The sequence below is a fragment of the Ursus americanus genome, chromosome 23, assembly GCF_024610735.1.
Source record: "Ursus americanus isolate L20-20 chromosome 23, mUrsAme1.1.p, whole genome shotgun sequence".
In the NCBI taxonomy this organism is placed as follows: domain Eukaryota; kingdom Metazoa; phylum Chordata; class Mammalia; order Carnivora; family Ursidae; genus Ursus; species Ursus americanus.
Window position 1 is genome coordinate 3,640,656 of NC_142149.1, and position 21,355 is coordinate 3,662,010.

The 21,355-nt window shown below is 60.0% G+C and overlaps 1 protein-coding gene across 7 annotated transcripts in view; it reads right to left on the bottom strand.

Annotated features, from left to right (window-relative positions):
- The window catches only part of PGS1 (phosphatidylglycerophosphate synthase 1), a 54,170-nt gene that overhangs the window by 21,721 nt on the left and 11,094 nt on the right, over nucleotides 1–21,355 (bottom strand). For 2 of the 7 annotated variants that reach the window (XM_087854039.1, XM_045813911.2), the window contains exons 3-9: nucleotides 19,946–20,023; nucleotides 18,118–18,217; nucleotides 17,061–17,250; nucleotides 16,184–16,362; nucleotides 13,590–14,111; nucleotides 4,631–4,779; nucleotides 211–340 (exon numbers count right to left, since the gene is read on the bottom strand). In XM_087854039.1, coding sequence (XP_087710165.1) covers nucleotides 221–340; nucleotides 4,631–4,779; nucleotides 13,590–14,111; nucleotides 16,184–16,362; nucleotides 17,061–17,250; nucleotides 18,118–18,217; nucleotides 19,946–20,023 — 1,338 coding nt within the window. In that variant the 3' untranslated portion in view covers nucleotides 211–220. Of the gene's footprint in view, nucleotides 1–210; nucleotides 341–4,630; nucleotides 4,780–13,589; nucleotides 14,112–16,183; nucleotides 16,363–17,060; nucleotides 17,251–18,117; nucleotides 18,218–18,780; nucleotides 18,893–18,982; nucleotides 19,480–19,945; nucleotides 20,024–21,355 lie in introns of those variants that run through there. The other 5 variants (XR_015721231.1, XR_006782701.2, XM_045813915.2 and 2 more) reach the window with 4 other exon arrangements.

Below are 21,355 nucleotides of genomic sequence, written 5' to 3' on the forward strand. Positions count from 1 at the left end.
GTGATGCCAGCCCGGGCCACGGTGCTAACATGAGGTGACAGGGCCACCCAATCTAGCTTCGGGCCTGGAAAACTTCGATGACGACCATGGTGACCCACGGGACAGAGCCCTTGGGCCCCGGCGAGAGGTCCTGGGAAGCCCCGAGGCGGAAGCCCCCACCCCCCCCGCGCACACACACACACACACACACACGGCCTCGCAAGGCAGCACCTGTCCGTCCTCAGAAGAAGTTCTTAATCAGCGGCGTCACCAGCTTCACCCACAGCTTCACCTGCCGACTCGGCTGCTCAAAGGTGGCGGAGGACACCGCGCCCGAGCGCAGGTAGAGCCGCTCCTGCTCCTGCGGGAGAGAACACACGGGCGTCAGCGTCTCCCGGGGCACCGGGCGGCCCCCGCGTCCCACGTGGAGCTGGCTCGGGCGCTGGGGGGCAGGGGTGCTGGGGCGCCAGGCAGGGGAGGCGGCCTGCGAGCCGCCCTGTCCAACCCGCCCTGGCGAGCAAGCTAAGGAGCCGGCGTCTCGACACCTTGAAGACCAACATGTGCGGAGTGGACGGCGTGCGGAGCCGGCGGAGAGCAGCGAGGCTCACCCCGCTAAATGAGCCCGTGCAACTCAAAGCCACGTTCTTGCAATGGGAGGGCTTCTCTTCTCTCGAGTTGGCAGAAAGTTGTTCTGTCATGCGGTGACCCCGAGCCGACGGAGGCCGGAGAGGGTCACGCCATCTTCCCAGAGAGCAGCTTGGCGACAGGTATCAAAGCTCCAAGGAGCTCCACTTGCAGGACTGCATCCCAAGAAAAAAGCTACGCGCTCGAGATTTCTGCGTCCTGCCACCTATCACAGCGACGCTTACGATGGGAGAGCTGGAGACCACCTCAATGTCCATGACAACGGATTAATAAACCCACACGACGAACGGGTGTGCGCCACAAGGTAATCACGCTCCAGAAGATGACACAGCGAACATAATGCTAACTTCATTAAAAAGACAAGTCCTGCCTTTCCACACACACAGAACGAGAGGGAATCCTCGGAGTGACTTCAGTGACGTCTCTGAAGGAGGGACAGGCGTCTTCCCATCTTTCTGAATTTTTACAATGAACGTTTATTTTATATTTAAAAACAAGTTTAAAAACACTCATATAAGCCTTCTCTTAAAAATTGTGCTTAGAATCTTCGAGAGGAAACACTTCCTTAAACAACACACCCTACAAGTCCCGTGTTTCCATTAATAAAGGATTTGACGAAGCGGCCGGAAGTGAGCCTACTGGTTCGCACCACTCAGGGCTGAGAGGGCGATCGCTCTCTGGATCTTGCAACCCTTCGTCCAGAAAATACCGACTACCCGCACCATCATGAGGACCCGACAGAATGGCCTCGAAGACGGGGCCCACTGTGGGCCCAGGAGCGCCAGACGGAGCGCTGGGATGACGCTGCTCGCACCGCCGGGGAGCTGGACGCGCTCCTCCCTGGGGGCAGGGACGACCCGGCAAGAACGGGGGACAGAGGACCCGACAGGAACGGGGGACAGAGGACCCGACAGGAAGCATCCACAGCTTTCCCATCCAGGGCTGGGCAGACCCAGGACCCCGACTTCACTTCTCCCGCACGGTTTTCAGGCTCACGCCCTCGCCACTCTGGCGGAGCCGGGTCCACACGGCCCTGCCGAGCTGAGCGGGCTCTCGGCTGCCAGCGGCGACGGCCCCGGTCCCCGGCTGGACGTGCCTGACGGAGCAGCCGCCGGCGGCCCAGGGGGCGGGCTTGCAGAAGGCTCCACAGACCCAGCCAGCTTTAGGCTTTCCAACGAATACTCAGCCAAGATTTCAGTTAAATTACCAGAAACACTTAAGGTTCCTCACAGACCCCACAACAGGGCTGGAGAAGGAAGTCAGCTGATCAAGGTTACAATGCTGTTCAAGGGAGTCTTTCTCGGGTCACAAGTGGTAAACCGTGTTCTCTGAACAAAACCAGGAAGCTTGCAGTTTTTATTGTGCATACTAGGTGAAGGGAGGGGCTTTGGACTCTGATAAAAATATCTCTCCATTCCTAGTGCCCAGTGCCATACGAACAGGGCCCTTCCCTGTATCTTCCCACGGAGAACAGGGAGCAGGGACACAGGCAGCTGGGGTTCTAGGGACTTTCTGGGCCGTGGGGATGTTGTGTGGCTGGGCAGTCCCAGGATCAGGCACTGTAGGGCCACCTGGCAGGAGCGGGGGCCTACAGTCCCAGCATCTAAGTATATAGGTGGAATTATCTAGAAACATGTTTCTGCATTTCAAAAGCACAGAAATCAGTGTGCCTCTGAAGAAAGGAAGAGCCGCGGCGGTGTGAACTGCCACCCTCCCACAATCTAAAGCCCCTGGGATTCAGGTTTGGGAAGAAAAGGAAACTATCCCAAATATGTCATTTGGGAAAACAGCTCCTGACCACAACCGGCCCAGCTTCTCTCCAGATCCAGGATGTGGGTTCAATCCCCTCATTCGGGAGGTCGGGCAGAGGGGCCAGCACCAGGACCCCAGGCACAGGCCTGGGGCACTTGCCCCCACAAATCAACCCAGATCCGTGGGGAACCAGGCCTGGCCTGAGGCCCAGCTCACACCCACAACTCTACTGACCCAGAGCAGGGGCTCCCAGACCGAGGCGTCTCTGCAACCGATCCAGAAGTCCCGCAGACCCCACCGGGGTGCGGCCCTGCCCCTCTTGCACCAGCGACTCCGCCTAGAGCCTCAGCTGTGAGGCTTCCTCATTTTCTGGAAGCCTCACGGTGCAAGAAACCTGCTGAGCGGCTCGGATTCCGCACTGGCCACCCAGAGCACAACCGCTGCCACTTCCTCTGGCCCCTGGTCGTGAAGGCCTTCCCGGCACCACGGCCCCACTGGGCCGCTGACAGGATTCCCAGACGGCAGAAGGCAGGTCCCAGGGACAAGGCAGTTACCGTGTCCTTGTCCAGCAACAAAGGCTCCCACAGTTTCGCAACAATCATTCCCAAACACTAGAGAATAAAAGCTTCGCAAAGTCAACAGCCGAGGCTTCTGAGGTCTGGCCCACAGCAGCGTTATCTGTGTTCCTGTGACTCAGGAGGGAAGCTGGCCCCCTCCATGGAAAGGCTTTGCTGTAAAGGTCACAGACTGAGGAGTGCCCAGCACCACCCCGCTCTCACACGCACGGCGTGGGGCTCGCGGCTCCCGAGTCCGGCCACCAAACACGCAGTCCCACAAAAGCGCTCACGAATTCTCAGCAACTTTGTTTTCCTCTAGTCAGAAAATAAAACATTCCACCACAGAAAGAGGGCCGAGATAGCTGCTGACCCTTTGGGAACCACCCTGCATCCCTGCCCCGGTGAGGAAATGGGGTTCTCCCCCTGCTTCTCTGGGCCATTAGCTAGTCAGCAGTACGGGGCTCAGGGTCTCCAACCCCAGCTCACAAAAAGGGCTGCTTTCCCCACTTCCAAGTGGCTGAGAACATGGGCCTGACCTGTGTCTTCCAAGGGGAGCAGGTGGGTCCTGGACCGGCCACCTGCGCCCGACGGCCAGTGCACCCCAATGGGCTAAGCCAGCCAGAGTGGGTTAGGCTTCCTCTGAGGCCCCAGCTCCGACGCTCAGGAGAACGCTTGCTTCTCCCCTTCACGGACAGATGACAGAAGAAAAGAAGCCCTATTACTACTGCAAACATGAGGACAACACCACAGAAACTCTAAGATGCTGGAACTCCCCAAGAAAAAAGCGACCTGCTTTGCCAATCGCCGTCCCCTGGCATTGGGTAAGGGACCAAGGTAGCCATGAGTTTCTGCCCGTCCTGCATATCACCCACCTCCAGACACCGCCAACACCCCACGAGGGAACCCTGCTGCTGGCTGGCACACCCGCAGACCCTCTGCACCGTCCCCTGCACGCTCAATCCCCACCCTCTGCACCGTCCCCTGCGCGCTCAATCCCCACCCTCTGCACCGTCCCCTGCGCGCTCAATCCCCACCCTCTGCACCGTCCCCTGCGCGCTCAATCCCCAGCCAGTGCACTACCCAGGGGGACGATGCAGAGTGAGACAGAATCCAGGTGACGGGTGCACATGGACTCTATGGCTCAGAGACGGAGGCACGGGGCTGCCCATGCCCTTGAAATTACTCCGTTCTGCACAAAGCCCTCTGCACGGGCGCTCGGGCTGCTTCCGGAGGTCTGCCTCTTCTGTCTCTCCCGGCAGAGACACTGGTGCCTGAGTGCCCGTTCTGCCTACGTGGCCACCGTCCTGCAGAGCCTGCTGCCAGTGGCCCCGGGCCTGAGTGAGCCTGGCTCCTCCCCCACACCCCCGCGACGGCTGATGTGCACTCTTACAAGCAGCTGGGGTGTCCGGGTGAGAGAACCGCGCTCTCGCCCACACAGAGGGAGCTCCTGGGGCCGTGGGGCGGGGGCGGCTGCGGCGGCAGGAGGGCCAGGGGGCACGCGGCTTCTAAGGGCTGCCCCTCGGCGGGCTTCTCTCAGGACTGGCCTTCCGGCCACCAGCGGGCTTGTGAGGACCCGGGTTCTCTCTGCCACTGAAGACGATGGCGGGGACAGCTCTCAGGGGACCCGGTGACACGGGCAGGGCTGAGCACCCCGCTACCCCCCACCGACCCGGGCAATCCCACCTGTCCCGACCAACCTGGTGAAGCTGCTGCTGCAAGGCCCGGCTCTCCGTCACTATGGCGATCTGGGCCTCCAGGTCCCGGTGAACCGACCTGTACCCAAAATTAGGAGAGCCAATCAACGTGAGACAGGGCAGGCTGCTCCCTGCCAGGTACAGCCAGAGGCCTGCAGGGAAAAGGAAACGTGCAGACAGGAAATGAGCACAGCATCTGCCGAGAGCCTCTCCACGCTTCGTTCAACCTAAGAGAAAAGCAGCCCTGCTGGGAACAAGCGGTCAGGCAGGACGCGCTGTCCCCCGGGGTGCTGCTCAGAGGGCAGGGACCTGGGGCGGCCCACGTTCCCGGGAGGATGCCGTCTCCTCTCCTGCCCAAGCACGGCGAGAGGTGGGTCCTTCAGGGAGCCCCGGGAGGCCCACGCTCAGGTTCGGCGCTCACCACCCCGTGCTACCCACAGCCCCTCCTGCCACAAGCACTGAGGTGACAAAGTTCATACCTACTTCTCAGGAAAGACACCCCTGCTGTGCTAAGAAGATGACCTAGGGAACAGCAATCCTCCTACCCAAGTCCGCAGGCATGGGGCTGTCCCACGGGGGCGGGGGTTACAAAGACTCTTGGTAAGTACAGCTTACTCCATTCTGCACCCCTTCCCACCCACGGACACACGCGATTCTCCGTCTCGGGCTCCCGACACATCACACCCAAAGGGACAACAGACATGAGTCCCTGCTAGGGGCTCAGGGACATCAAAACCAGACATGCGAAGTCCACCAGAGGCCAGTGGAAGAGAGAACCCAGAGGCCCTGTGAGTTTCTGTCCCACCCCAGAAAACACCATTTCCCCTCTTCTGCTAGGAAATGAGCCGGCTGACAGCACAGCCAGACAAAAAGCAGGGCACGGTATGAGCAGCCGTGGGGTACGGGTCCTGCCTCATCCCCCCGCATGCTGACACATTTGTCATGAAGGCTGCAGACTGTCTCGGAATCCTGAACTATCCCCTGAAACACGACAGGCTGGTGGGTCTGCGGTGCACCCCATCCCCCACAGTCCACCCCTCCCCCGAGTCCCATGGCCTGCCTGCACGGTCCAGTGCCTGTCACAACCACTTCTCCTGAAGAGACGACTCCCAAAACCTGACCTCCCCAGGACAGCTGCTACCCTAGACTTCCTTTCTCCCAGGGGAGCCCAGATCTGGATCTGGCATCTGTCTTTTCCTCCACGCCACACCCTCACTAGCACCAAGAACGTTCAGCCCAGAAAACCCAGCTACTGTCGGGTGCCGGGGTCGGCCCCAGCTCCTCTGCAAGGTCCCCCTGCTCCGGGCCGGCCTCCTCACGCCCTCCCACCGCCGCCGGCCTCTCCTCTGCCAGCGTGACCCTTTCTAAGAGCCCCCAGGCACGCATGACCATCACGAGCGAATCAACAATGTGTAGTACACACCGAGGAGCCTAAAATAGAAGGCCGTTTCCTAATTCTCACTCAGAGCGAGAGCATTTCCAAGAATACCTTGGGTAAGAGATGACGACGCTCTGCTGCCTGTTCCTGTAATGCGCTCGACCCCCCACGGGGCCACATCAAAGCCGCCTGCCTGCCCGTGTGTGTCGCTCCGGCAACTGTACCGCCCCGCGGGGCCACTGCCGTGTAGGCAACCGTGTGGTTCACCGTATCTCATGTCGAGAGACCAGGGGTGTGCCGGCTGGCCCCTGGCACCGGTCCAGATGTCCAGCAGGTCTGGGCAGGACGGCGGAGCCTCGTGGCGGCAGTGGGGCAGGGCTGGCTCTCCTCCTTTGCTAGGCTCGGCCTCTCCGCAGAGCCTGAGGGCGGGGGGGGGGGGGGGGGGGGGGGGGCTGGGGCCAGGGGCGGGGGCAGACCTCCCGCAGCCTCAGAGCGCTCCACCTGCCACTGCTGTTCCGACTCGTGTGACGTCACAATCAGAAAGACTCAAAAGCACGGGGGACGCTCCGCGCTCCTCACGCAGCTGGCTCTCCAGAGTCGGCTCAGACAAGGACAGAGCGCGAGCAGCAGGAAGGACCGGCACCCACGTGGCTGACATGGGCTATAGCTGCCGTCAATCATGCCACCCTCGGTGCGTCCGTGCAAGGCTCCTGGACCACAGGAGCTGCGCAAGACTGAAAGGACCTGGTCCTATGCGTATTTTTTATTTCTGAAATCTGCTTAGATCTCTTCCTCACAAGGCAACCTAGGGGCCAGCCACGAGAGGCAGGCGGCCCGGCCCCAGCCCACGCCAACAGCTCCTCGGCCCCACCACTGCTTCCCAGCCTGCTTTTGCTACTGACCACTAAAGAGCTTTTTTAGACCTGTTTTTCCTAATCGCCAGCCCTGAAGGAAATCTCGCTCTCACAGACACATGTCCGTGTGCTGCACGTACCTGGGATTGACATGTAGTGAGACAAGAGCTTTTCAGCACCCACCCGCCACAATCACGTCACTGGGAAGGCACGACAGACGGCTGTCTTCTTTCGGCTTTCGGTCCCTGGCCCAGGCTGGCCTCGGGAGAGCATGTCCAAGTGATGGGCAGTACGCATTTTGAACCTACTGGCCACCTTGGTGAGGCCTGTAACTGCCCCACCGCTTCCCCTGTAGACCCATGTGGACTGTGATCTTTCTCCATCCAAAAGGACATAAAGACCACAGATGTTGAGGCCACGTGGTGCCTGTGCCCCAGGAGCTCAAGATGCCACCCCACGAACAGCCGGCCCTTCTGGGTACGAGCTCCCCGAAGGTGGACATTTCTGCTGCTGGGCTAGGCCCGGAGGACAGCCAGGAAACTTCCACTCAGGGAGGGACTCGCGAGGGGGCACCCCTTGCTCGGGGGCTGAGCGCACTGGCAGGGTGAGGGGCAGGGCGGGGGCTCCTGCACTTCCCGGCAGGGCCACAAGCCTGTTATCAAGCCCAGGGCCTGACCTTTGTGCCCAACGCCTCTACCATCTAGGACCCGCCAGACTGGGAGAGACTCAGCTGCTCGAGAGACAGCACAGGAGGGGACTGGCCAAGGGGATGGGCCGTGGACAGTCCTCAGCCCCAGAGGGAGCGTGGAGACACAGACAACCGGACTGAGTCCCAAGCCTTCTGCAGGCTCCCCGCTCCGCAAAGAGAGCCCTCGCTGCCTGCCCCGGGCCACCTCTTGTGCTCTGCCTACAGCCCCTCCTCCGTGCGGTCCCAGCACCAGGCTGCAGGGTAAATCAGGTGGCCCAAGGGCTCCCACAGAGCTCCCTCACCAGTCCTCTGAGCTTTTCCCGCATCCCGGCCACCTGCCGGCCTCACTCCCTCCCGACCTGCCCCCCTCACTCCTCCTGTCTAGCATGGTCTTGGGGCCTCACGTTCCTGGGCCCCCCACATGGACCCTCCAGCCAGAGTCCGTGCTCAGCGAGTGTCCCCTCCGCAGAGAGGTCTTCCCGAGCCCCCAGTCTAACAGACCCCCGTCGACCCAGACTCCTCCTCCTGCTCTGGACTTCTACTTGAATAGACTCATCCATCTGCTTCCTGTTAAACGAAACAGACACCTGGGGAGGGCAGCGGCTTGTCTGGCCCCCAGTGACTGGTTCCGAACGCCCTGAACTCTACCTGGCACACGGCAGGCGCTAAATACTTGTTCCAACAAAGTAAGTGTGGCTAACGGTGCGTCTTCCAACACGCGATGACGAACTCAAGTACAAAAAGCTCTGAGTTCTAAAGCAGGAGTTCATGACTGTTTCTGGTGAGAGGACTTCCCTGAGGCTCTCTCCAAGAAAACGTCAACTCATGCCCCCTCCTTCACTTCCGCCACGATATTCTCCAATAAATTCCTGAGGACCCTCAGACCCCTATAAAAATACAAGGGGACAGGAGACACCACAGTCCCGACCTTGGAGGACTAAGCACTTGCCTGTTACACTCCCGGCCACTCACAGAGGCCGGGAGGCCCGGAGGCCGGGCCTGCCAGCTCCCCAGCAGAGCAGTCGGTGCGGCCCTGGCCCAGCACACACCTGCTGGCGCCCGGGGGAGGCACGCGCACCCCGGACACACAGGGTGGAGCTGCCCCAGCTCGCACTGCAAGCTCACCTTTGGGCACTATGCCAAGCCGCCTGTCGGGAAAGCAGTAAAAATAGTGACAATTCTCACAATCATTAACAGATTCCTCTGTCAGCAGGAGCCAGAAATCTCTTAATCCAGTGGCCTGCCCCACCCTGGCCACACACATTGTGCTGTTAGCTCTCGGTACTGCACTCAAACGAAATGCAAGTTGACACCTCAAAGCTCATTTTCTGATCCTCCCCCGAGACGTCCCCCAGCGTGGACGTGGCCCCTGCCCAAAGGGGCTGCGTGCCTCTTGCTCCCAGCCGGAAGTCCCGCCACGGCACCGGGCACAGCTCAGGGCCACTCCTCTCCAGGGAGCAGGAGACGTGAGAACCAGGCCCAAAAGACATCTGTCATCCTTACTCACGCTCCCCTGGGGCTGTTGCCTCCCCAAGACCTAGAGAGGTTAGTTCGTTGGCACGTGACAACAACCAGCTGACAGCCATTGTGCACCTGGCCCCCAGACCCCGCTGTCCACTAGGACCAGGTTCAAAAGGGGAATCCCTGCAGCAACCGAGATGTCCCTCAGTAGGTGGACGGATGAATGAACTGGTCCGTCCAGAAAAGGGGATGCTATTCAGCACTAAAAGGAAAGAGCTGTCAAGCCGTGAAATGCTGGAAGGTTTAAGGACCTTAAACACGCGGCACCTGGGTGGCTCAGTCAGTTAAGCAGCTGACTCCTGCTTTGGGATCAGGTCATGAGCTTGGGATCATGGGATGGAGCCCTGCATCAGGCTCCATGCTCAGCACAGAATCTGCTTGTCCCTCCCCTCTCCCCCTCTGCTCCTCCCCCCCCCCCAAATAAATAAAATCTTTAAAAAAAAAAACTTAAACGCCCATTAGTAGCCTAACAAGCCACTCTGAAAATGCTACAGACTGTACGAGTCCAACTGCATGACATTCTGGGAAAGGTGAAAATAGGGAGATAGTGAAGGGACTGTCAGAATCTGGCCGGGGGGGGGGGGGGGGGGGACACGGATGGGAAGCACAGAGGATGTTCAGGGCAGGTTAAAGTGTCTGTGTGACACCGTGATGACAGATCCATGTCCTCACCTACAGGAGCCCATGAGCGCACAACAGCAGGATGACCCAGATACGAAGTGTGGACTCTGGGGGACGACAGCATGTCAGTGTCGAGCGCGCTCCGCTGCGGATGCCGACAGTGGGGAGCCTGCGCGTGAGCAGGGCAGGGTGTACGGCAAATCCCTGTACCTTCTCCTCAACGTTGCCCTGAACCCAAACTGCTCTCTAGAAATGAAGTCTTCACAAATAAGTATACATTTTCACTTAAGAGGCTAAACTACAAGAGCTGTGACCGTGCTGTGCTGGGCACCGAATGCCTGCAAAACAAATGAAACCAGAGACGGAAAAAAAAATTATGGACAGACACCCAGCGCCAATTCAGGTGACCGTCCTGCAGCGTCCGGATGCTTCCAGCCCGCAGAGCCTCACCGCACCCCACCTGCGGGGGAAGGAGCCAAGGGCCAGGCCCACAGGAAACCACCCAGGCACAAATCTGAGGGGCTTGCCGGCAGACTCATGTCTATCTCAGACCCCCAGCTGCCCCTCCAGAGGTCAAGGGCTGCAGCTAAGACCACCACCTTCAACAGTGTCCTTCAGGCACCCACGGGGCGGGGGGGGGGGGGCGGGAGTGGCGGATAAACCACAGGTGACAAGGACACCTCTCCTCGCCAAGAGCTTACAAGGCCCCCCCGGGAGCATTCACCAGCCGCCCACCTGCGGCCCATGAGCCTCGGGGCCCCGGGTGTTCCAGCGCCCACCCCACGGCCCCCGGGACACACCTCTCTCTCGGCCACTTCACAGAAACCCCAAGAGAATGCGGGTCAGGTCACCGCAGTCTCCTGAGGGCGAATCCGTGCCATCACCCCATGGCACACAGGGGTTGGACCGGATCCCTCCACGTTCACCAAAGGTAAATTTGGGCCGAGAACCAGGCTTTTAAGAGTCCATGTCTGGTGGCCTCCCCAGCACATCACACGCACACAGGCCCCCTCAGCATCCCGAATAGGTGGCAAAACCCAAAGAAAACTGAACCAGACCGCGTTGCAAAAGCCTCTAGTACATGCCTTTAAATAGTGGAAGGTTTTTCTGGCACTTTGAAAGTAACATTAAAATGACAAATACTCAAGTCCCAGCAAAGGATGCCCGTGAGACAGGCCCTCTACTCGGCAGCCCCCCGAACAGAAGAACCGCCTCACAGCACTCAGCTCCCACAGTCCTCACAGTCCTCCCAATGAGGCGTCTGAGCCACCGGCTTGCCCCCCCCCCCCGCCCCCGCCGCCAACGAGCCAGAAAGGACTCGTCCTTGGAACCTCCTGCCATCGGACTGGCACTTGCGGACCACACGGCTCCGTGACTTCCGTGAGGAGGATGCCCCCCGCCAAGCGGGTCAGCTTCCTGGGGGCGGGGCCCACACAGTGTCCCCGCATCCCTTCACTCCCTCAGGGCCACCGGCAGGCTCGACACCGAGGGCCCTCCCTGCCTGACTGGGGGAGGGGTGCACAGTACTTCTGGAGCCACAAGGATGTGGACGCCGCGGAGCCAGGGGGACCCTGGCTCGCTCTCCTCACCAGGGGCTTATGGGAGCAGTGGGAGCCGAGTAGAGCCAGGCCTGTGCTGGGGGAGCGTGGGAAAGCCACCAGGGTATCGGCTACTTCCGCCATCAGCAGGAGCAAACAGACACACCACCTAGACCCAGAAGGGGCCCCGTAGAGAGCACAGTCAGCAAGTCCCACCAGCCCCCCGCCAGCCACCACCTGGGCGGCCTGCTCCTCTCCCAGGCTGCTCTGCGGAGAATGGGCATCCAGGAACCAACCAGAAAGGGGCGCCTGGGTGGCTCAGTCGGTCGGGCGTCTGCCTTCAGCTCAGGTCATGATCCCGAGGGTCTTGGGATCGAGGCCCGCAGCGGGTTCCTTGCTCAGCGGGGAGCCTGCTGCCCCCCCTGCCTGTGTGTATATGCGCTCTCCCTCTGACAAATAAATAAAATCTTAAAAAAAAAAAAAAAGGAATGAATCAGAAAAGGGGGCCAACTTAAGGACCCCCCCCCCACCTATCGATCACAATGACAGGAAAGAACCCTGGCCGCTGACTTTAGCACTGACTGGCCTCTGACTCCTGGCCCCTCTGCTCACATACCCCAAACCCCATTCCCTCTTTTCTCACACACACACAGGCACACGCGCCCTGGGATTCCCGGCCTTCCCCATGATTCCAGTGCTCCCGGAGTACAAGGCCCCACCCGGGGCGGGGCAGAAGCACGCCCGTCCGGGAATAGGCGAGCCGCACTGGAAGAGCCGGTTGGGTGTTTCTGTTTCAACGGTAATGGGGGGGGGTTGTCACTGCTCGCTTATCAGGACCGCCCGCTTCAGGGAAATAACGCACGGCCCAATCAGAACCGTCAGGCCAGGTTGAGCTGGGGGGCCCCTAGTGCCACAGGACAGGTGAGGAGGGAGCGCTCTCTAGGCACCCTCTGCACAGCTCCCTAGCACACACGTCCCCTCCAAAGAACAAAGCTTCTCCCGACTTCCAGCTTGGTCTTCAATGCCCCACGCCTAGGCACCTCCGCTATTCTCACAAGGAACAAAACCAATCCTAAAATACTTTCCACACCTCCTCACTGGCTAACCCTACCCACCCTGACCACCCGCCTGGCTCGGCCCCACAGCACAATGAAATAGTTCACTTCCCGCACCCAACAATGCCACCTGCCCAGGCAGCGGGCCTCCCGGCAGGAAGCACAAACCACCCCAGAGGCCAGAAGCTGTGACGGGGATTCTTAAGGCATCAGAAACTCCTGGGGAGCGTTTGTTTGTTTGTTTTTAAATACCGAGTTGGGTTTGTCCCCGGAGAGCTGGATTGCCGAGATCTAGGGCAATCTGGGCTTCAGTATTTCCTTCAACGCATCCCCAGGTGAAAACCGCTGATGTAAGAAAAAGAGTTCCACCCACACGATGCTCCCAGAATGACCTCAAATCTAAACAACGCAGACGCTGTGTGCGGCCCGGGCTCCCAGGCAGAGACCAGAGCCCAAGATCCCAGCGCCCCCTCCTCCGTCGGCCCTCCCGCAAGACTCCGGGACCAGCCCAGGAGCAAAACAGGCCTGTGACCGCCAAAGAGAAGCCAGAAAACCACACACACCACTTGTGGCCGGGGGCTCTCTCATCGGTCACTCTTCTTCAGACACAGGACTAAGGAGCTCGGTCGCGTGGCCCCTGGAGCATCGGAAGGAGTGACTCACCCCAGAGGCAGGTGCCCTCGAAACAGCAAGCAGCGGCGGGGATCATCCCTCTGCTCAGCACAAGGTTTTAAACCACTTATCCCCGTCTCCGACCACGGACCTGGGATTACGGCACATGCGCGCTGCCCCGGGATCGCACGCCAGTGCCTACAGGGGCTCGGAATCCGCACACAGTTCAGCCCGTGACCCACGTGCGGGCAGTGCCGTGCGGCCCAGAATGGAAAGGACATGGCCTCAACTTCCTCAGCTATGAAAAAAAGCGGAGGATTCACATAGAGGTAAAAGAACCACAGTGGGGAGGGAAAGACTGAAAAACCGGGCTGTTTAATACCAAATAAATCATCCCTATCGCACCCTCTGTCCCTGAGAAGGGCACGGCCAGGGCGGGAGAAACCGCCGACCAGGGAGGGCGACGGCACACGCCGCCCGCCCGCCCACCCCCCGGAGAAGTTCTGTGCGCACTTTATGACAGCCGCCCAGTCACCCGTGTCACGCTCTGGGAGCGTCAGAGGGAGAACTCTGTACAACTGCATCTCAGTGGCAGGGGTGGCACCCGCACGGCTGCGGGGAGGACGAGAGAGGAGGAGGACCCGGCGCTAACGAGGGAGCACGCCGCCCCCGAGCCCCGGCTGGCCGCCACATACCTTTGGCGTGGAACGTCCAGCCCCGCCGCCAGTACTCCTGCAGCCGGACCCGCTCCTGCTGCCCCAGGCTGCACACCGCACGGTAGAACTGCCGCTCGATGTGCACGTAGGCGGCCGGGATGGCCCCCGCCACCCCCTTGGCCCCGAAGAAGCCGTTCACCTCCGGGGAGGCCAGCAGGATCTGGTACTCGGCCCGTGTGCCCAAGACCAGGTCCATGTAGGCCTGGGTCAGGTTGAAGTAGCCGGTGGTGAGGTAGACCTTGGCGCCTCGCTCCGCCTCTGTCAGCAGGGTCTCGGTGACAATCTCGTCAATCTGGATCTCAAAGGGCTTCATCTGGATCAGTGGGTAAATCCAGGTATCGGGGGCCGGCCTCCGGTCTCCAGCAGCTGCCGCGTCCTCCTGAGTCAAAAGGGAGTCGCCGTGAAAGGTCTGGGCGTGCAGCACTTGCTGGCGGGCCCTGGCTGAGTTGATCACATCCATCACCCTCTTGTTGGCGGCCCTGCAGTAGGCAGCCCGGTCACCTGCAGGGACACACGGGAGGGCAGGGTGAAGGAGGAAAGTGGAGGCTCCGGACTCTTGCCTGCACGGGGACACGGTGCCAGACAGGCAAGTGCAGATGCCCCGGCTGACCATCTACAGACACGCTTCGATGGAGCACCGGGCCCAGGGCCCAAGTGAGGCTGCTCCGTGGGTATCGACGTCCAAGGAAAGGCCACGAAGAGCCTGCACCAGGGAACGTGAAAAGGCCTCTACCAGTTCCACTCATAAAAAGTTCATTTTTTTTTTTAAGATTTTAAGTCCTCTCCACATCCAACGTGGGGCTCGAACTCACAACCCCAAGATCAAGAGTTACATGCTCTACCGACTGAGCCAGCCAGACGCCCCTATAAAAAGTTCAAAAACAGGCCAGACGACTTGAGGACGACAGAAATCAAGGGAGTGGAACCTTGGGTTGCAGTGCCTGAGAGGGGACCGGAGGGGGCTTCTGGGAGCCGGCCCCCGATGCACGTGCATGTGAACCGCACACCCGAGGCTGGTGTTCAGGGCGCACTTCAGTGAGAAGGTTTAACGATAAAGGCACGTGTGAGTGTGAGCCACAAAGCACGGGCACAACCGTGGACTGAGCAACCTCCACGCGGTGGGACACTGGGAGTGGGGCCCCGAGGGGCAGTACGACGACAGGCAGGCTGGGGCCCTGTTGTGTCTACACAAGACCCTGGAGACAGGCAGCCGTCCAGGGACTGATGAGAAATGACCATAAATGCTACCAGCAGACAAGCCTGAACGCTAACAAGCCAGCATCCAACCTGAGAAGTGAGGACAAAACCAAAAGCACAGCGTGAGCAGGGAGTGGGTAAAGAGCAGAAGTGCACAGAATGACAACGATGGGAGAACCGAGAATGTCCGAGCTGCCCAGAGCTGGCCCTCCGGGCAGCTGAGCAAACAGCAAGCCTCAGGGAAGGCTGAGCCAGGATCAAAGAGAAACAGGAGGACACACTCACGTGCTCACAGCCGGGGACAGGGGGAGGGATGGCCTGTGCAAACCCTCCCTCCCTGACAGCAGCACCCATGGGGGAGGTGGCAGCCCTCCAGCCCCTCTATGTCTCAGGCCGTCCTTCTGAGTGTCGCGAGTGTCCCCGACATCCGTTCACTCCTTCTGAATTGCCCTGGTCCCCTGAGCACATCTGCGCCTGCCCAGGCGCCCCTACCTGCCCCCTGAGCATGTTGACTCATGCTTCCCAGAACGTGGGGCCTACTTCTCTGCACATTCGAGCCTGGCCTGTAAAGTTAGACCAGGGTTTGACAAGTGTTTCTTTTATGGGCCAGAGATTAAGTATTTCGGGCTTCACGAACCAAAGGGCAAAATGGAGGATAATACATAGGCACTCATGTAACAAGAAAAAACAAATTTCCACAAATTTTTTTATTGATAAAAATTCAAAATAATGTAATAACTGAGCGTCCAGGCTAGCAGCAGGCAGGGCAGCCCCCCACCCCACCCCGTCACAGACTGGCTCCAGGGCCCGGGCTCCCCTGACGCCCAGGACGGGGGCTCTTCTCCTTATAAGGTCAGGGTCTGCCCCTCCCCGCAGTGCTGACACTGTTGCAAATTCAGCAGCAGGCCTTCCCAAAGGCCACCAGGAAGCCACAGGAATCACAGGAATGCAAATGCCCCCAGGAACACTAGCTGCCAGGGTTTGCCTGTTTCCAGGGAGCAGAGCTGAGGGCTCTCCCATTTCACTTTCCAGGCAGGAGGCCACAGACCTCAGCAGAGCTGAGAGCCACAGAGCCCCCACTGGGGAACCGGCCCTGGGGAGGGCCGTCAGTGAGCAGGCTGCTTCCTGGAAGTGCAGGGCTGGCCCCTGGCTTCCTCCCCCAGGCCCAGGCCGAAGCCCACACTCCCACCTTCCCTGGACCCACAGGGCATGACTGGTGGCCAGTGAGTCACCTCTGTCTGGCCTCAGAAACAAAAGCAGAATGAGGCTCTGCCACCCAAGTCCCGCCAGCCCGCAGTAAGGCTCCTAGAGGTGTGCTCCTCTCAGCCCTCACCCCACCCCCTGCAAGCTCAGGAGGGCAGCGGAGCGGGCCGTACCTTTGTAAGGGTGCACCATCCCCTCCACCGCGTGCACCGTGTCATCTCCCTGCAACTGCAGGGACACGTCCCCCACCGCATCCACCAGCTCCGTGAAGAAGTCTGCGATCTCGGCGCAGTCCTGCAAGAACACGTAGCGGTCCTGGCGGTTGGTGAAGTAGGAGTCGCTCAGGTTGGCGCTGCAGGGAGGAAAGAGGCGGGTGAGGACTCAGGCCGGAGAGGGTGCGACAGCGGGTGCCGGGAAACTAGCGGGACCAGGGCGGCAACAGACACGGGTCAGGACCCCACGGCAGCAGCCGACCCTGAGCGTGGCCACTCATGTAAGACGAGGCAAGAGTGGCATGAGGTGACACAAAGGAGGGAGCCACAGAGCGACGCCCCTGAGGCAACAATCAGCTGGAAAAAGAATGACACTCACAAAGCCAACTGCCCGCCGGGGCTCACCCCAGGGCCCGCGTTTCAGCATGAAAAGGACCCAGACTGCCATGGTGGTTCTGTGGTTTGTTTCTTCTGTGTTCCTGGCTCTGCCTGAGAAAGTCATTTGTCCTCTCTAGTCTCTCACGCACAAAGTGAGGAAAACACTACGTGGGTCTCCGCGAGGACGGCATGCGACAGCACACCCAGGTGTGTGTGGGTCCGAGCACCCAGGAAGTGCTCAAGAAGCCAGGGCTCCCTTCTGAGCACCCGGGGTGGGCTTCCAGCGGCCACGGCACATGTGGTGTCATGGATGACACTGAGGCAGTATGACAACTAGACTAGAAACGTATGGCCACGTCCTTGAAGACCTGAGGAGATGGACGTTCCTTCTCCGTGTTCCGCTAACTTCCACCCCGGACGGTACTAAGGGGAGGTCCTTGACAGAAGGCAGCAGACTCACCCACTCAAGATGACGTTGTTGTCAAAGAGGTACACTTTCATGTGCTGCAGGCCGATCGTCTCATTGAAGCGCTCAGGGATCAGGAGCCGGAGAAGTCCACGGAGGTTAGGCGTGTGGAAGAGAGAGACGCGGACCTGTTCTGGAAACCTCTGTAACAGCGGGAGCAGCATTGTGCGGGAGTTCTTCCTACCTAAATACAGGGGTGAGCGAAAGAAAAAGGACAGGCGATTCACACCAGAAAGATACCAGCCTGCATGGGGAGGAACCGCCCACCGTGGGCCCACATTTGCCTGCGCTGTCCACCCAAATCGGCCAGAACCCCTGGCACCATCGTGAGCTGGAGGACCTCAGACCAAATTCTGCTCTGGACACGGACACATCTCAGAACAAGACTGGGCGTTCGGGGCAGCAGACATCTGTCATTTTAGTACCCAGCACCCATTCTCCCTCCTCCTGGGAATCACACCCCAAACCTCCTTCTAGGGGCACCACCCCACTCCACTCTTAGCGTTCCTACTCTGGGTAATGATGGCCCTACCCACCCCGAAAGCTCGCCCCAGCTCCACGGGAGGGCGCCCAGGCCTAGACGGGGCCGGGCAGCACACGCAGAGCCCCAGTGCATGGCCCACGGCAGGTCAGTCAGGAGCTCTGGTCTGACCCTCAGGAAGCAGACTCTCTTCCGATGGACAAAATGTCATGGCCAGATGCGCCTGGGGCTGCCAGAGGTCACTACATGGAGCCTGAGAATAAAGCCAGCCCAAAAGGAGGGCCAGCAGCTGCGTCCTGGTGACAAGCCAGACCCCCAGATCATGACCCACCCAAAAAAGGTCAGTAATTGGAGTCGAAAACGGTCTCTCTTTTTGCCCAAGTTGTTTTTCCTTGGGCTTCCAGTCACTTGCTACAGAAGGAATGCTGATGGGCAACCAGGCAGTCTGCGCTGTCTTCAAACATCCTTGCTTTTGCTGGGGGGGGGGGGGGGGTGCGCAAAAGCGTAACTCCTGAACAAGGGCTCTGAAAGAGGAAGCGTCAGGGCAGGCAGGGAGTGTGCCAGACCCACCTCTTGAGCCCCGTGTGAAGTCCAAGAGGATAGACACCTTGAGGTCTGAAGGGAACTTGGCTTGGAGTGACTTTTCCAGAGTGCTTTCCAGGCAATCTACCTATCAAAGAAAGAACCCCAAAAGAACAGAAGTATAAGATCCAAAAACACGATTATGTATTAAAAGAACAGATCAAGGGGCGCCTGGGTGGCTCAGTCAGTTAAGCATCTGACTCTTGGTTGTCGGCTCAGGTCTTGATCTCAGGGTTGTGCGTTCAAGCCCTACATCAGGTTCCATGCTGGGTGTGGAGCCTACTTTAAAAAAAAAAAAAAAACTTGCCAGGTAACGCGCCCCGACCCCCACCACATCCTCTTGGAACACACACACACACGCACTGAAGAGCTCAAGAGTCAACACCATGAGACTTCTTCGGGAGACCAGTAACAGTAACCAGAAGGTGCCGCTAGCACCCTCGTCCAGCCAGGCTTCTCAAGAAGAGAGTGTCTGTGGGTCAGAGATACGTTGCCCAAGCAGTCTGGACCTTGCCGCTCTTGGAAAGGCTCTCTAAGACACCAGCTCTCGCACGTTTCAACAGACAATCCCCACAGACACACAGCAAACAGTGCCTACACACGGACAGCACTCGGCAAATATTTGCTGACCCAATGAATCCGAGACACAACCTGCCCACTGGCCGCTCTCCATGGACATGACATTCTTCTCCCAGAAGAACAAACAGGCTTCCCGAGCTTGCAGCTAGAAGCATGTCCTGAAGACAGATGAAGACTTCCCTGCCTGGGAGGGAGAGGGGGGCACAGAAGTGCTTCTGCTGACCCACCGTCCCCCCATTCTCTGCACCCAGCCCCGGTATTTCCCAGCTCCTACCTGGGGGTTTCCAGACAAGGAGGAACCCAGAGGAAACACTGTGGCCACCAGGCCCATTTCACAGCCTCAGAGTGGAAAGCCATCCCAAGGAGACGACAAGACAAGAGAACGGTGTCGCACACTCACGAGGAGGCCGCCTACAGACGGCGGCGCAGAGCACGCAGGACCCCTGAGCAAACCGGCGTGTGCGCTCCCTCCCATCCCGCCTGCTCGCGGCAGGCCACCGGCGCGGGACGCCCAGTCTAGGTGGGGCGGGTGGGCCACGTACCGGCACCTGGCCCCAGCCCAACCTTGCATCAGTCCACTTGTCTAGGACGGGCTCAGAAAGTCTCTCCTGGGGCGCCTGGGTGGCGCAGTAGTTAAGCGTCTGCCTTCGGCTCAGGGCGTGATCCCAGCGTTCTGGGATCGAGTCCCACATCGGGCTCCTCCGCTAGGAGCCTGCTTCTTCCTCTCCCACTCCCCCTGCTTGTGTTCCCTCTCTCGCTGGCTGTCTCTCTCTGTCAAATAAATAAATAAAATCTTGAAAGAAAGAAAAGAAAGAAAGAAAGTCTCTCCTGCAAAGGGCTGGGCCTGGGGGGCGGACGGGCTCCGTCACAACACCCGTCCCGCCGCAGGGGCAGCTACCCCGTACGTTTGTGAGCGAGCACGGCTGCGCCATGACAAAGCGGACTTACAGACACAGAAATCCGAATTTCACATGCTCTCCCTGGGTCACAAACATTCTCTTCCTTTTGATTTTTTTCCAGTCATTTGAAAATGCAAAAACCATTCTTAACCCACGGGCCACACGAACACGGGCAGCGGGCCGCAGCCTCAGAGCCCCGGGCATGGCGCGCAGGGCGGGCGAGCAGCCCCACAGCGGCCCTCCTGCCGTGGCCCTCCTGCCGTGGCCCTCCTGCCGTGGCCCTCCTGCCATGGCCGGCACGCGGCTCGACCCCAGCCCCCCGGCACCTCGAACCTTACCAGCTCCTGCTCCAAAGGCCCGGTCCCCAGGTAGAGCGACGCCATCACCACCCGTCTCTTGGCCACGTTGATCTGGCCCTGAAAGAGGAGACACGGGTCACGGCCACGGCTTCCACAGCTCACTGAGATCTCCCACAGAACGCTCGGCGCGACCTCCTGATATCGGAAGCCAGCCCCACGCTCCCGGAAACCGCCCAAGTAAGGCCTGCGACGCTAACGCGAACTACTCCGAGAGACATGACCTCACTGTACGAGACACGACGCAGCCATGGGAAGGGTGAAGGAGGTGTGACAGCGACCTGACACAACGCCCGCCACATCCTGCTGGGAGTGAAGCAGTCACTGCCCCGGGCTCAAAGCACAGCCGTGCACAGCCCGCAGGGGGTGTCCCGTGGGGCACGGGCAGGGCGCGAGAGAGCGGTCCCTGAGGGGCAGAGCGGAGGGGAGTGTGGGTGCCAACGCACGTGCCACTCTGCCCCCGTCCGTCCCTGCATGGCTGGGTTTCATAATGAGCGGGCACGCGTCTCCTCTGAAGCGCAGACAGGTCCCCAGGCCCAAGGACAGAACAGCCCAGCAGGCAAAGATGACTGTGTCACCTCAGTCCGCACAGAGTGCTCTCTCTAGACCTGCTGCAGCGTGGGCACCGATGACCCCCTCCGGAGCTCGAAGCACTCTGCCCTGGGGGTGGGGGGGCAGAAAGATGGGCAGCCCTGCCAAGGTCACACTCTGGAAGGAGAGCAGGGGGGCCAGGCCTGGCAGAAGGAGGGAGGCAGGAAGCAGGGCACACGCCTGCTTTCCGACCCACAGCCCACACGGCCTGCACAGGAGGGGCGCCCCGACCACAGGCACACACGAACACGCTGGCACAAAGCCTGCAGACCAGGAAAGCACAACAGAAGGTCCCTAGTTCGCCGTCTCCTCTGTTTGGTTATTTGGGAAGCAGAGGCCTGAAGGGAACGCGAGGACACAGAGCGAACAGTGACCCCGGTACAGGTACCTCGGCTCAGGCACTGGAACGAGGGCTCGCCGGCCAGGCAGACGGCAGGCTGCACTCTCGTCTCAGGGAACAAGGCCGCTCTGTGGGCCCGGGAAAGACACATCCCGCTCCACGCAATCCCTGTGTGGGAATCTGCCCGCCCGGGACTCGATTCAAAGGGCAGGAGAGAAGGGCTTCCTCCCAGCCTGCTGCGCCAAGCCCCGGGGCCCTTCCTGTCCTCCACGGCCCCACCCAGGCAGGTGCGCAGCCAGGGGACGGCCACTCGGAGACTCAGCCAGTCCTTCACCCGGAGCTGACTAAAACACGAAGAACCGCCTCTGCAAAACCTGTTTCTTCAAGCCAAACAGAGAACCAAATAGGAGCAAAGAGCAAACCAGCTAAGTATCAGTTCTCCACAAAAAAGATGCACAGGA